General features: G+C 42.0%; 1 protein-coding gene across 1 annotated transcript in view; it reads left to right on the forward strand.

Moving 5' to 3' along the window:
- SRD5A2 (steroid 5 alpha-reductase 2) overlaps positions 1–13,703 on the forward strand; it is a 57,375-nt gene extending 43,672 nt beyond the window's left edge. Inside the window, exons 2-5 of the mRNA XM_033176824.1 lie at positions 4,441–4,604; positions 6,728–6,829; positions 8,768–8,918; positions 11,945–13,703. Coding sequence (XP_033032715.1) covers positions 4,441–4,604; positions 6,728–6,829; positions 8,768–8,918; positions 11,945–12,011 — 484 coding nt within the window. The 3' untranslated portion in view covers positions 12,012–13,703. The remainder of the gene's footprint in view (positions 1–4,440; positions 4,605–6,727; positions 6,830–8,767; positions 8,919–11,944) is intronic.
- The last annotated feature ends 200 nt before the right edge of the window (positions 13,704–13,903 follow it).

A 13,903-nucleotide genomic window follows, 5' to 3' on the forward strand; every position in this document is an offset into this window, starting at 1 on the left:
AAGTGCGAGTTTGGAGAAGAATGGGGAATCAGAGGTTTGGGTTTGACTGTGTTAAAATTGAAATATTCCTTAAACTAGAGGTATAGTAGGAGGTTGCCCATATGAGTCTGAGTTTAAGGACTGCAGATATCCCGTCTGGAGATATCAATTTGGGACTTGCTGTTCTATAGATGATTGTTTTTGTCCGTTTTGTGCTGCTTTAGCAGAATACCTGAGACTGGGTAATTTACAAAGAGCAGAAATCTATTTCACACAGTTCTAGAGGCTGGGATGTACAAGACCAAGGTGCCAGCATCTGGCCACCAGCAAGGGCCTTCTTGGTGTATTCTCACATGGAGGAAGGCAGAAGGTGAAAGGGCAAGAATGAGCACATCCACTTCCTCAAGTCCTATTTATAGCAGCATTAATCCATTCATGTTGGCAGAGCCCTCATGATCTAAACACCTCCTAAAAGGCCCTGCCTTTCAGCACTGTTGCATTGGGGATTAAATTTCCAGCACACAAATTTTGGGGGACGCATTCAGATTATAGGAATGATATTTAACGATATGTCTAGATGTGATCACATAGACAGAGACTGTAAATAAAGAAGAAAAAGAGTCCTGAGTTCTGGGGGCACTCTCATATTTAGAGGTCAGGATGATGAGGAGAAACAAGCAAAGGAAAATGAGAACAGATCAGTGAAGCAGAAGAACCAAGAGAGTGTGGTGTGCTGGAAGCTGAGTAAAGAAAGTGTTTCCAGAAAGAGGGAGTGATTAATTTGTCAAATAAGAGAGTTGTAAATTGATTCTTGGGTTTGGGAATGTGATCGTCTCTGGTGGACTCACCAAGATTTGTTTCCATGGGAGGAGGGAGAAGGAGGAAAGAAGTGGAGAAGAAGACAGAGATGGCAAGCATAGGCAGCTCTCTGGAGTTGCTATAAAGGAAAGCAGGAAAATGGAGTAGTAGATGAACAAGGTTACAGGGTCAAGAAAGGAGTAATTACTATACAGAATAATTAAATATATACATGGAAACCTTGTATTTATATATAGAGTTTGAATTTATTTTGATTGACAATGAGTCTAAAATTTCATATAGTTGAAAGTCTTCAATTGGCTTGATAATCTTAGCAATAGCATTTATATTTGAAGAAGACTTAGTTAAATATGAGTTGATCTATGCAAGATGTGTAATTTTAAAGCTTTTTTCTTTGGTTTAATTTGGATTTGCAATTTCAGTTAACCCTTTCCAATGAATCCCCCCAAATGAATATTTACTTAGCAATGATAGAAAACTTTATATTTACAGAGTACTTATTAGTCTCTCTATAAGAACAAACCATAAAAGAATGAAAATTTATATTAGAGGTGTAGGAGGTAATTAAAGTGATGTGGTCCCAAATGAGGGAAACTGAGTCTCAGCCCATAGGTGGAGCATGGGATCTGAAGAGGAAACTCACCTACAACTCTACAGCACCAATTGCCAGTCTCTTGAGCTAATAGACTCTCTCCCGCTTCTCGTCATTGTCTTTGTCTTTTTCTAAAGTGCAACAAGCTTTGAACTACTTCCAGCTTTCCAATAGCAAAGTTATTCAGATTAGATGAACTTTATTTGTTCTCTGGGACTTCTAGCTCTCCAAAGTCTTCTGTCTGTACCCTGTGTTCACCAAACCTCCTTCTTTTTGCTGCTGGGAAACCCAATCGATTACATTTCCCAGCCTCCCTTGCAGTTGGGTGGGGCCAAAAGAATGAGGGTGGAATTTATGCCACTTCCAGCCTGAAGCATGGTCATTAAGAAAACCTTCTACACAATCCTCCTTGTCCTCTCTCTTCCTTTGCCTGCTGGATAGATGTGGTAGATTCCTTGGAAGGGCCTGGGTCCTGAATGGCTGTGGAGCAGAAAGTTGAATAGGATCTTACTGTGGCATGAGCAAGAAATGAGCTTTTATTATGTTGATCTTTTGATACTTCGTAGTTTTTTTGTTACAGTAGTGAGCCTGCCCTGATTAATACATACTTCTACTACAAGTATAACAAAAATACAACTTTTTTTTTTTTTAATACCTTTCTGTAGCCTTTCAGGATCCTTTTCTTCTAAGAAGTCACCTTCAGGCTCCCAAAGCTCTCATGGAGTGTGAATGCAAGGAGAAACAAATAGCAACAATCCTGTATCAGTTACTTTTTCCTGCATCATCTTATTTAATTTTTATAGGAATCCAATGATTCTCATAAAATAGTAGTCCAATGAGTCCAACCTTATAATCCAATGAGGTTAATAATTAACCTTAGTTTACAGATGAATGAGTTTGTCCAAGATCACAGAGTTATGAAATAGTGAAGTCCTTCAAGCCTGAACTTTTTAACCACTTTTTAAGCACTTGCTCTCCCACCGCATCTTCACTCTGTTCTTTTTCCCTCTGGGGAAGGAAGAAAAGCTCATTAATCTAATTCACTTATGCACACTCTGGTATTAGCGACTTATTTTCCTTTCCCTTGTGTGTATTTGTGTTTTGAAGGAGGTGAGAAACAGAGAAGGTAATTATTTACTGAAAGACATGAATTGCAGGTACTGTTGTGATTGGGTGGGGTGGGAGGCATTCTGCAGATGACATAGTAGACCTGAGTCCAGGTGTGAAGGGGAGAGGGAGACAGCAGATAGCATTTAGTTTCTAGGGAGACAGCACAGGAAGCTAACCTTTCTTTCCCCTTCAAGTTTTTAATACAAACACTTAAAGATCCTCATAGTCCATTAACTGGCCAGGAGAGCAGATGGTAGAGGTGAGGAGTTTCAGCATCCTGGGAACACCTGAGCAGCCTCCCTGTTCCAGCAGAATTGTAGATGTTCAAGCCAAGAGGAAAGATGTGAAACTGCTGTTGCCAAGGGGGAAAGTGCAGATCTTCAATACAACCTTGATGTTTTATGTTTATAAAATTTGGCTCAGCTGGGCACGGCGGCTCATGCTTGTAATCCCAGTGTTTTGGGAGGCCAAAGCAGGTGGATCACAAGGTCAAGAGTTCCACATCAGCCTGGCCAATATGGTGAAACTCCGTCTCTACTAAAAATACAAAAATTAGCTGGGCGTGGTGGCGGGCACCTGTAGTCCCAGCTGCTTAGGAGGTTGAGGCAGGAGAATTGCTTGAACCCTGGAAGTGGAGGTTTCTGTGAGCTGAGATCACCCCACTGCACTTCAGCCTGGGCAACAGAATGAGACTCTATCTCAAAAAAAATAAAATAAATATATTGACTCACACATAGTGCAACACCTGTCTCCATACTTTTGCCAGTCACTCCATAGTTTAAAATATGCTTCTTCATAGGAAGCATCAAATTAGATAATTTCATCCTCACAACAATTTTAGGAGGCAACACTCACATATGATCTAGGTACAAAAAAATGGTGACCCACATCCCTGACATGAAGCCCAGGGCATTTCTTAGACTTCCTGTTTTTGAGAAGGAGATCTATGACAAACCTCCCAGATTTTGAAGGACAGGTGTTTCTATCCAAAATGCAACTGTGATTATCTGTGAAATCTGCAGATCTTGTCTAGTCATTCTTGTCTGCAAAAGATCAGATGAATGCTCTGGAGATGTGTGTGGTTGTCTAGCATGAGCGTGTGTGTGTGCATTTGTGCATGTGTGTGTGTGTGTGTGCGTATGTGTGTGTGTGTGAGAGACAGAGAAAGAAAAATGAATATAAAATTTACAGAATCAAATATCAGTTTTCAAAGCTTCAGGACCCAATTGTCTACATAGGATTATCTGCCCTGTTTAGGAAAGTGTTTTCTGGAGTGGAGCTCCAGCTCTGTGATGAATGTGCCAAACTAGGGGTTCCTTCTGAGAGAGTCATCATGTCCTTAGCATGCCGTGGCTTGAAGAAATCCCACAACGAGTAAATATTAGGTCTTGTCTGATGTTATAGATCCCAAACTTACTTAACTATGGATTCTCTTTTTTGAGTCTGTTACTCATTCGCATACAGTGACAATACATCTTTTTGAAAATGCCAGTTCCGGAGTAATTAGAAAGGTTTAATGTAGAAAACTGGGATTATCAGAAGACCTAGATCTTGCTCTTACTCTACCACTAATAGGCTTTATAATTTTTGACAAATTATTTTTATTTAGTTCTTTTTCAAGTATTTTTTTCTGCTTTGAAGGAAACATTTCTTTAAGGATATTTATTGTACTTACTTAAAATTGTTATTCTGTCATGATAATTCCACTTTGTGGAATTATGTACATGGTACATGTACAAGATGGTACATGTACCAACATGGTACATGCTATTCATTATGTATTATGCAAATTATTTATGTATTCTATGTTGTTGATTGTTTCTTAGTGGTTGTACTTTTCAGGTGTGGTACCTTCTGGTGTGAGCTTAAGAAAGAGGTGGGGATGAGACCATGTTCTTTTTTAACAGTGAATCCTAACCTTTCCTCCCCATGTGTCTCAGGACATTTGTGTACTCACTGCTCAATCGAGGGAGGCCTTATCCAGCTGTACTCATTTTCAGAGGCATTGCCTTCTGCGCTGGAAATGGATTCCTTCAAAGCTACTATCTGATTTACTGTGCTGAATACCCTGATGGGTGGTACACAGACATACGGTTTTGCTTGGGTAAGTGAATCTAGCCACTTCTCACCTACTCCCCAGTTAACAACCCTTCCCACAGTCTACGTCGCCATGGCCTCTCCCTACTGCAATAACCTGCTAATGATCCCATCTTCCCCTCCCTCACCCCTACCCTGGTCTTTTCTCTATATGGTAGCCAGAGAGATTGTTTAAACACATATCATGCCATTTCCCATTGCAAAACTCTCCAGTAGATTTCCTTTACTCTCAAAATACAAATTCTTTCCCACTGCCTTTAAATTCTAAATGTTCTTGGTGTTTCCAATTTCCCAGCCTCTTTTCCTGGCTCGCGGCACCTCCTTTTCTGTGCTCCAGTGCCAGTGGCCTTCCTGCTTTGCCACAAGCTGTCAAGCTTGTCCGGCCCCAGTGTTTTTGTGTAGGACTGTTCCCTCTGCCTAGTGCAGGGGTGTCCAGTCTTTTGGCTTCCCTGGGATACATTGGAATAAGAAGAATTGCCTCGGGCTACACATAGATTGGTGTTAGTGTATTATATTACACTAACACCAATGATCGCTGCAGAGCTAAAAAGAAATTTCATAATGTTTTAAGAACGTGTACGAATTTGTGTTGGGCCACATCCAAAACTGTCCTGGGCTGCGGGCTGGACAAGCTTGGCCGAGAAGGCTTTGCCCCCATGTATTCATGGGGCTGATTGCTCACTTTATTTAGTTCCCCACCAATTTGCACCTCCTCAAAGGGACTTTCCCTGATCACCCTACCTTAAATAGTTGAAGACACCGCTGTGTGTGCTGTCCCCTTCCTTCCCCACTCCCCTGCCATCCCTCCCCAGATACCCTTTCTTCCCGGCCAATGATCTTTTGACTAGACAAGGTGGAAAATCCTTGTTTTATATTGTATCAAATAAGGTGAGAACAGACCTGATTGTTTTAACTAAACCATTCTTGCTTTTTGCCTGATGTATTTTGAAAAGCACTAATGTGCTTTGCTGAGAGGTTGAGTTGAGCCTTTATGTGGGACGGTGAGTGTTTCTGGGCTGTAGTAATACCCTTTGGGATGCAGGAACTAGCATCCCCGATCCTGGCTCTCCTCACCTCAGAACAGGGCCCTTTCTGTACCAGTGGATAGTGTATGTGGAGACACCTCCGGGATATGTGGCTGAGTAAAACAAATAAAGATGTGAACAGTGTGTGTAGTATGCTACTTTTAATGTCGGAATGTGTATGTGTGGGTGTGGCCGTGGTGGAAGTCAGTTTGTTAGTGGCCACGCCTCCAAACTAGCTCACGTTATTTTTATGAGAGTGGGTGTTTCAGTCAGGAATGCGCTCGGAAAACCAAATAATAGTGACTGGAATAATGCAGAATTCATAGTTCTTACATAACAACAAGCGTCGAAGTAGGTGGCTTCTGCATTCCTGTGGTTGCTTACCGACACCATTAATAACTCAGGCACTTTCTGTCTCCCCTATTCTTAGCATGTTTACCTGTGGTCCTCTTGTTAGTCACTTCATGGTTGCAAGACGTTGACTGTCGCTCAAGGCATTGCATCTGGCAATCAAGACAGGAAGAAGGAGGAAGTAGGGGCACCGGTCTTGCCTGTACCTTTTATCAGAAAAGCAAACGATTTCCAAGGAAGTCCCCCCACCAAGACTTCACTTTACATCTTATTGGTGGAACTGGCTCCTGTGACCACCTTTCTCAATTCAACCTCTATAGTGGGAGATGGCAAAAGAAAAGGGGCTGGAATTGGCTGTTGAGATATGCAACCTCGATTTGACTCTTTGTGAATGAGCTAAAGGCTTACTATTATGATCCGTTCATTTATTTGTTTATGTATTTAAATACTGGACAATGGTGCTGCCTCCTGCTATCCTCTCTTTTCTGACCTGTCTCCATCAGTGGTGCCACTGTGCATTTTCAGCCTGAGTCTAGGAAACAGCACACCCAGTGCTCCCCATTCAGGACCAGGACTCATTGCCCTCCCCACTTTCTGCCATATCTTAGGACCATTCTTTTAGAAATTAAATGCCCTTCCCTTCATTTTTAGGAATTAAATGCCCCTCCTTTCATTTTAGCTTAGCTTGTGAAAAAGGCACCAAAATCTGGACACATTTTTTAAAACATTTCTCCTTTCTCTCTTCTTTGTCAAGGTGTCTTCTTATTTATTTTGGGAATGGGAGTCAACATCCATAGTGACTATATATTGCGCCAGCTCAGGAAGCCTGGAGAAATCACCTACAGGATTCCACAAGGTAATGTCTCCCCTGCCCCCAGACTCTCACTCTTCCCTTGAGCCTGCCCCAGGGATGATGCTATGGTAGCAGATGGAGAGGGGACGCTGAGGGCACAGACGATACAATACCTCTCAGCTTGCTCTTGACTTCCCCTGCATACCTAGTCCCATCACAGTACGTCTGCATTTCTGACCTGAACCCAGAAGGTCAAGAGAGCTACCAGAGCCCTCAGTAAGGTGCGAGACCACAATACCTGGAAGGTGGGAGACAGTGGGAGATTTGAGTAGGGTTGGAATCGGCTACCTACAACCTCATTGCAGTAGGCAAGATTGTCACGTACAGAGGGCAGGTAAGATTGTCATGTACAGAGGACTGATCCTTTCTAGGTTTGCAAATGATGCTGAATGCTTGGCCAATAAATGTGTCCCCTCCAATTGATCTAGACTTATCTTGTGAGCAGTTAAGGCTAGAACTTGTGTATTTCCTGCCACTTGTATATACTTTTAAAGGTGTAGAGAACTATATTTACTTAATAAAAACTTAGGATGGGAGATCTTACAAGCACAAGTGCATTTTTGGAGATAAAGGTGAGCATGTTTGTAATCCTAACTGTTCCAAAGAAACCAGGGTATGAGAAGGACAAATATATGCAGATGGGAGTGAATCAGTCCAAGTCATCCTTCAATAGATTTAGATGGGTATTTGTGTAGGTCCTTGGCTTCTACCCTTTTTGATGTAAATACAACCCTTTATTTACATCAAAAAATTTCCTCAATTATGACATGATGTTAGTGCACATTAATAGTCATTAAGAAATTAATGTCAAAGTTACTATGAATTCAGTAACATATTCAAATGAATTTGAATGTTGTTAATATCCTAACAGTATCTACATCAAACAAAAATAATTTAGTAGGTTAAGATGTGCCATTTACTGTATTCATAGACAATTTATAGGCCCTTTGCATTAGACCTATGGTTCCTCCCAGGTCCTAGAGAATCACAGGTTGGGAACCACTGATGCAATCTCATCTTCAAGAAAGATTCAACTCTAAGGGGCTTTGATTTTAAAAACATCCACTCCATAACTAGATAAATAAAGAAGAGCAGAGAAAGCGCTTAAAAACCAGTTGCCAAGATTAGTTTCCAACTTTTGAATTATAATAGAGAATGATTTAAAAACAAAATATTTTTATATAACTATAGAAAGAACAAAATTGCTTTGGTTTAAACATCCCCAGTTTAATGTGGGTAATAAAATTTGAGTGTGGATATATTTAATATCATTAGAAATATGCTGATTTCTAGATACAGTCCTGAGAGAAGAAATACCTGGTTGGATAGAAAATGAAACATTTAAAATCAAGAAGCTGACTTCACCAGCTTCCAGCAGGACAAATACCTGCAGCTCCTACTCTCTACTTTAAACATGAACAGAGGAGAGTGTTTTGCAGAAGGGTGGGGAGGGGCAAATCCCATAAGAGAATCTAAATTCCTTCTCCCATAAGTTCAGATTTTTATTATTTTAATGTAGTGCTCAGTTTCACATTATGGGACTGTGAATGTGAAAGTGTGGGTGTCCAGGAAAGGAATGGGGAGGTAAGAAGTGGCCCCAAAACCTTCCTTAATAGAACGAAACAAAAGCCAGACTTCCTACACCTCTCCCTTGTCCTACCCAAAGCTAGTGGTCCAGCAGTTGTTAGAGATTTGGATAGAGCCTGTTAAGCAGTTGAGGCCACTCTTCGTGACTCCAGAATGTTCTCCAGGCAACAGGCTGTTGTTGCTTTGTTTCCCCATCTCCCCAAGAGGATTCCACCAGACTCCTACGACTATGGAGGGAGTCTCCAGCCCCACATTTGTTCTCGCTGCCTTTGTGTATTTTGGAACAACACGGATGGGTTTAATGTCACAATGATTCAGTTGCAATGATTGACCTTCTGATTCTTCTGCACGCAGGTGGCTTGTTTATGTATGTTTCTGGAGCCAATTTCCTCGGTGAGATCATTGAATGGATCGGCTATGCGCTGGCCACTTGGTCCCTCCCAGCACTTGCATTTGCATTTTTCTCAGTTTGTTTCCTTGGGCTGCGAGCTTTTCACCACCATAGGTAAACTTTTCAATAAAAGCGGTGGCATTCATGTAGCTTTCTTCTTCTCCAAACAGGCTTTTAACCCGCAGAGGAAGATTTAGAAACCAAAGATATTTATCTTTTTAAGGGAAGGTTGATACAATAATCTGGGTTAGCATATTCTGACTTACTGGGCTTGTATTGAAGTTGGAAGTTAGCTGGATGAGAATAGCAGTAATAAAAATTTTTTTAAGAACAAACATAAGTCCATGTAAACTGAGGTGATGGCCGGGAAGGTCCTGTGCCTGACTTGTTGAAGAAGGCTGTCCAGCGAGAAGTGCCTTGTACCCACATGAGTTAGCTGACCCAGGCTCTGTGCCCACCAGGCAGGCTTACCTGGAGATGGTTAGAAAAAGCCTCAAGAAGCAGAAGAAGCTGCTTCCATTTCCATGCTTCAATTTCATTCCCTCCCACCACATTTCTGGAAATGTGTGCCATAGGTAGGACCATGGCCAGCACTTTCCAAAGCTCCACAGATAGTTATTTATTTATTTATTTATTTACTTACTTATTTTTGAGTTAGAGTCTCACTCTGTTGCCCAGGCTGAAGTGCAATGGGGCGATCTTGCCTCACTGCAGCCTCCACCTCCCAGGTTCAAGCGATTCTCCCACCTCAGCCTCCCAAATAGCTGAGACTACAGGCCCACCACCATGCCCAGCTAACTTTTTGTGTTTTTAGTGGAGACAGGGTTTCACCATGTTGGCCAGGCTGGCCCTGAACTCCTGACCTCAAGTGATCCGCCCACCTCAGCCTCCCAAAGTGCTGGGATTACAGGCATAAGCCACTACGCCTGGCCTCCACGGATGTTCTGAGGCACAGCAGGCTAGAGAGCCACTGGGAAAAAGTACTATTTTGGTGACTATGTGGCTGCTATTTTTAGCTACAAGATTTGGTGCTAACAGTTCAGGTAATCACAGAGCCCTGGAACTCCAGAAGGATTATTTCCCCTGGAATCTCTGCAATGCCAGGGTTTATTTTGGTACTGCCTTCCTTCCCTGACACCCACCCTCTATAAATCATAACCAAGGCCAACCCTGGCTTCCGAGGAAGGTAGGACAAGAAATCGCATGTATGGGGCAATCTTAGGACTGCCCCATCTGCTGGGAAATGCCAGGAATTGCAGGTGTTTCGGAACCCTCCCTCTGAACGTCTGGCCTAAAGCTTCACTAACCTGGGGTGGAGTGGGGACAAAAGAATTAACTAACAGTATTGCTGGAAGTGAAAGGTAATATATTAGGTTGTTAACAGGCTTTAAATTACCAAGTGTAAATTTCAGATCCTTTCCCTAAAATGGCTTTTGTGGAAACAGAAAGCCTATAATTACTGGAGACTATGGATACTCAAACAGGGAATGAATGGTCTTGGAAGCAGGACCCTGGGGTTATGACTCAATGCCTAGTTTTGAAGATGTAACCAAGAATGAGTTCCTTTTTTTCTGAGTAGAATTGTTCGAGGACAACGTTCTGCAATGAAGCAACAGCTCATGACCTATTCCTACCACCTCCTAGACTCTGTGAGGAAAGGTGGCAGAGGGTTCCTAGCCCATAAGAGAGTCATAACAATTCTTACCATTTCAGGCTGGGTCTGCTGCCCACCAGAGGCAGAGCAAGCAGAGGAGAAGAGAAGGCATCGCTCAGCACTTGGAGGGCCCCTGGGAAGCATGGCCTCTACCGTGCTTGGTTAGGAGAGGGGCTGTAATTCCACCAGATGTTTCCAGCTGCTGCAACAATAAAACCCAAACTGAGGCTTCATTCTGTGATCTCATACCTCCCAGAGAAGGGCCAGAAGGCATAGTTTTTAACAGGCTAACAGGACTTTGTGAAGGCTCCTATAAAACAAAGCCAGGCACTCACAGCAGAGGCAGCACCGGCGGAGGCAGCCCACCAGCCTTCTCACATCACAGTACCAAAAACTAGCCACCTTTTGTAACTTATTATTTGCCCCCTAATTCAAACTAAGGTACTTTAATAGAGGGTATCATCTTGATTATGCCTTGAGTGCTGCCAGTGTCAACTAGTTAGGAGGACAGCCTGGCAACTTAAGGAGAAAGGATTCTTATAAGGTGCATTTGTCTCCTGTGGCTGCTGCAACACATGACCACAAACTGGGAGGCTTAAAACAACACAGATTTGTCCTTTCATAGTTCTGGAGGCTAGAAGTTTGAAATCGAGGCGTAGGCAGGACCATGCCCCCAAGATGGCTCTAGGGAAGAATTCTTCCTTGCCTCTTTTTAGCTTCTAATGGTGGCTGACAGCCCTTGGTGTTCTGTGGCTTATGGCTACATCACTGATCTCTGCCTCCGTCTTCACATGGCCTTCTCTCCTGTGTGTCTCTGTCTCTGTCTCTTTGTCTTTTCTCTTCGTTTTAGGACACAGTCATATTGGATTAAGGGCATACCCTGCTCCAGTATGACCTCATCTTAATTAATTTTATCTGCAATGGTCCTAGTTCCAGAAAAAAAAATTACCCTTTCAGATACTGGGAATTAGGACTTTAACATATCTTTTGACGAGACAAAATTCAACTCATGATACATGGTGATATTTTGCTAGCATTCCTAGGCCTCGTGAAAGGATATTTTCCTGGGAACATTGCTGGTTCTCTTTGCCCATAGTCTTTGGTTCCCTGTGTTTCCCAGCTGAATCCAAACAAGTACTTCCTTCCAGATACTTTTTTTTTTTTCCTGGTAGAATATACATAACAAAACTTTTACCACTTTAGCCATTTTTAAGTGTAAAATTCAGTGGCATTAGGTACATTCAAAATGTTGCACAGCCATCACCACTACCCTCTGCCTATTACTTTTCATTTCCCAGCAAAAGAAGCTTCAACATTTACAAGAAATAGGCTGTGGGAAGGAGAAATAAGAATCATAAATGACTATCGAAATAGTCAGACTTGAAATAACTGTAGGTTGACTTGTAACAAAGATTTGTTAACAGCAAACCTCAGCTGTCAGCCACTGCCCCATTATATGTACAACGATTCCTTTCTTGTCTTTTAGGTTCTACCTCAAGATGTTTGAGGACTACCCCAAATCTCGGAAAGCCCTTATTCCATTCATCTTTTAAAGAAACCAAATTAAAAAGGAGCAAAGCTCCCACAACGCTGATGAAAACGGTCAAGCTGCTGAAACTGTAATTTCCATGATATAATAGTCCTCCATATATATATATATATATGTATGTGCATATATAATAGTTGGTCTCCTGGCGTTCTGCCAGCTGGCCTGGGGATTCTGAGTGGTGCCTGCTTCGAGTTTACTCCTACCCTTCCAGGGACCCCTATCCTGATCTCCAACTGAAGCTTCAAAAAGCCACTTTTCCAAATGGCAATGGTTGCTTCTTAGGTATTGCTCTGAGAAAGTACAAACTTCTCCTATTTCTTTCACTGGGCAATCCAAGTACACGTGGCTTCATACCCACTCCCTGTCAATGTAGGACAACTCTGTAGTCAAGAATTTTTTGGCTTGAAGGCAGTGCTTGTAGACCTTATTAAAGGTATGCATTTTGTACGCATACAGAGTAGCAGAGATTTAAACTCTGAAGCCACACAGACCCAGAGCAAACCCACTCCCAAATGAAAACCCCAGTCATGTCTTCCTTTTCCTTGGTGAATTAGGAAAGATGAGAAATTATTAGGTAGACCTTGAATACAGGAGCCCCCTCCTCATAGTGCTGAAAAGATACTGATGCATTGACCTCATTTCAAATTTGTGCAGTGTCTTAGTTGATGAGTGCCTCTGTTTTCCAGAAGATTTCACAATCCCTGGAAAACTGGTATGGCTATTCTTGAAGGCCAGGTTTTAATAACCACAAAGAAAAAGGCATGACCCTGGATGGCTACTGAGAGAGTGGAGAACAGCATGATCCTGGATGGCTACTAAGAGGATAGAGAACAGTTTTACAATAGACATTGCAAACGCTCATGTTCTTGGAAACTGGTGGCAATATCCAAAAAAAAAAAAAAAAAAAAAAAAGTAAGTGTAAAACAAAGAGAATTAATGATGAGGTTACATGCTGCTTGCCTCCACCAGATGTCCACAACGATGTGAAGTACAGCAGAAGCCCCAAGCAACTTTCCTTTCCTGGAACTTCTTCATTGTAGTTCTCAGAACTTGTTCAAGAAGGTGTCTCCTAGAGGCAGCTTGAGTGCCTCCCTCAAACGAGCTGCAGGCAGAGGCTGAAAGTTGCAGACAGAAGGGCACATCTGGGCAGAAAACCTGTTTTGTTTGCCTCAGACATTTTTTTGCTTTTTACAAAGTTTCAAAAACTTAAAAATTAGGAGATTCCTTCATAAAACTCTAGCATTCTAATTTCATTAAAAAAATTGGAGGATCTGAGCATACAGAGCCCACATTTCCACACCAGAACTGGAACTACGTAGCTAGTAAGCATTTGAGTTTGCAAACTCTTGTAAAGCGGTCACCCCGGCATGGGTGCTGAGATATGGACTCTCTAAGGAAGGGGCCGAACGCTTGTAATTGGAATATATGGAAATATTTGTCTTCTCAGGCCTATGTTTGTGGAATGCATTGTCAATATTTAGCAAACTGTTTTGAGAAATGAGCACCAGTGGTATTAAGTACAGAAACTCACTATATAAGTCACATAGGAAACTTGGAAGGTCTGAGGATGATGTTGATTACTGAAAAATACAAATTGCAATCATATAAATAAATGTTCTTGTTGTTCATTAAATACCTTAAAAATCATGAATGTTAAGTAATTTTGTTTGAATTAAAATATCCTGGGACTTCTGGAGATTTTCACAAGATATTGAGGTATGCTTCTCTGTCCCTCCTTCCCCCGTTCCCATTCACCCTGCCTGTAGTGTCCTTTCCTTTCTTCTCTTCTCTCTTCATGAAATTAGGGGCTGTGTGCTGGAAATAAAGAAGTATGACTTATAGAGCCTCTCAGCCACAATTCAGAACTACAAGGAAGTACAATAAACGTGCAGGAAA

The sequence above is a fragment of the Trachypithecus francoisi genome, unplaced genomic scaffold, assembly GCF_009764315.1.
Source record: "Trachypithecus francoisi isolate TF-2019V2 unplaced genomic scaffold, Tfra_2.0 Lachesis_group17, whole genome shotgun sequence".
Taxonomy (NCBI): domain Eukaryota; kingdom Metazoa; phylum Chordata; class Mammalia; order Primates; family Cercopithecidae; genus Trachypithecus; species Trachypithecus francoisi.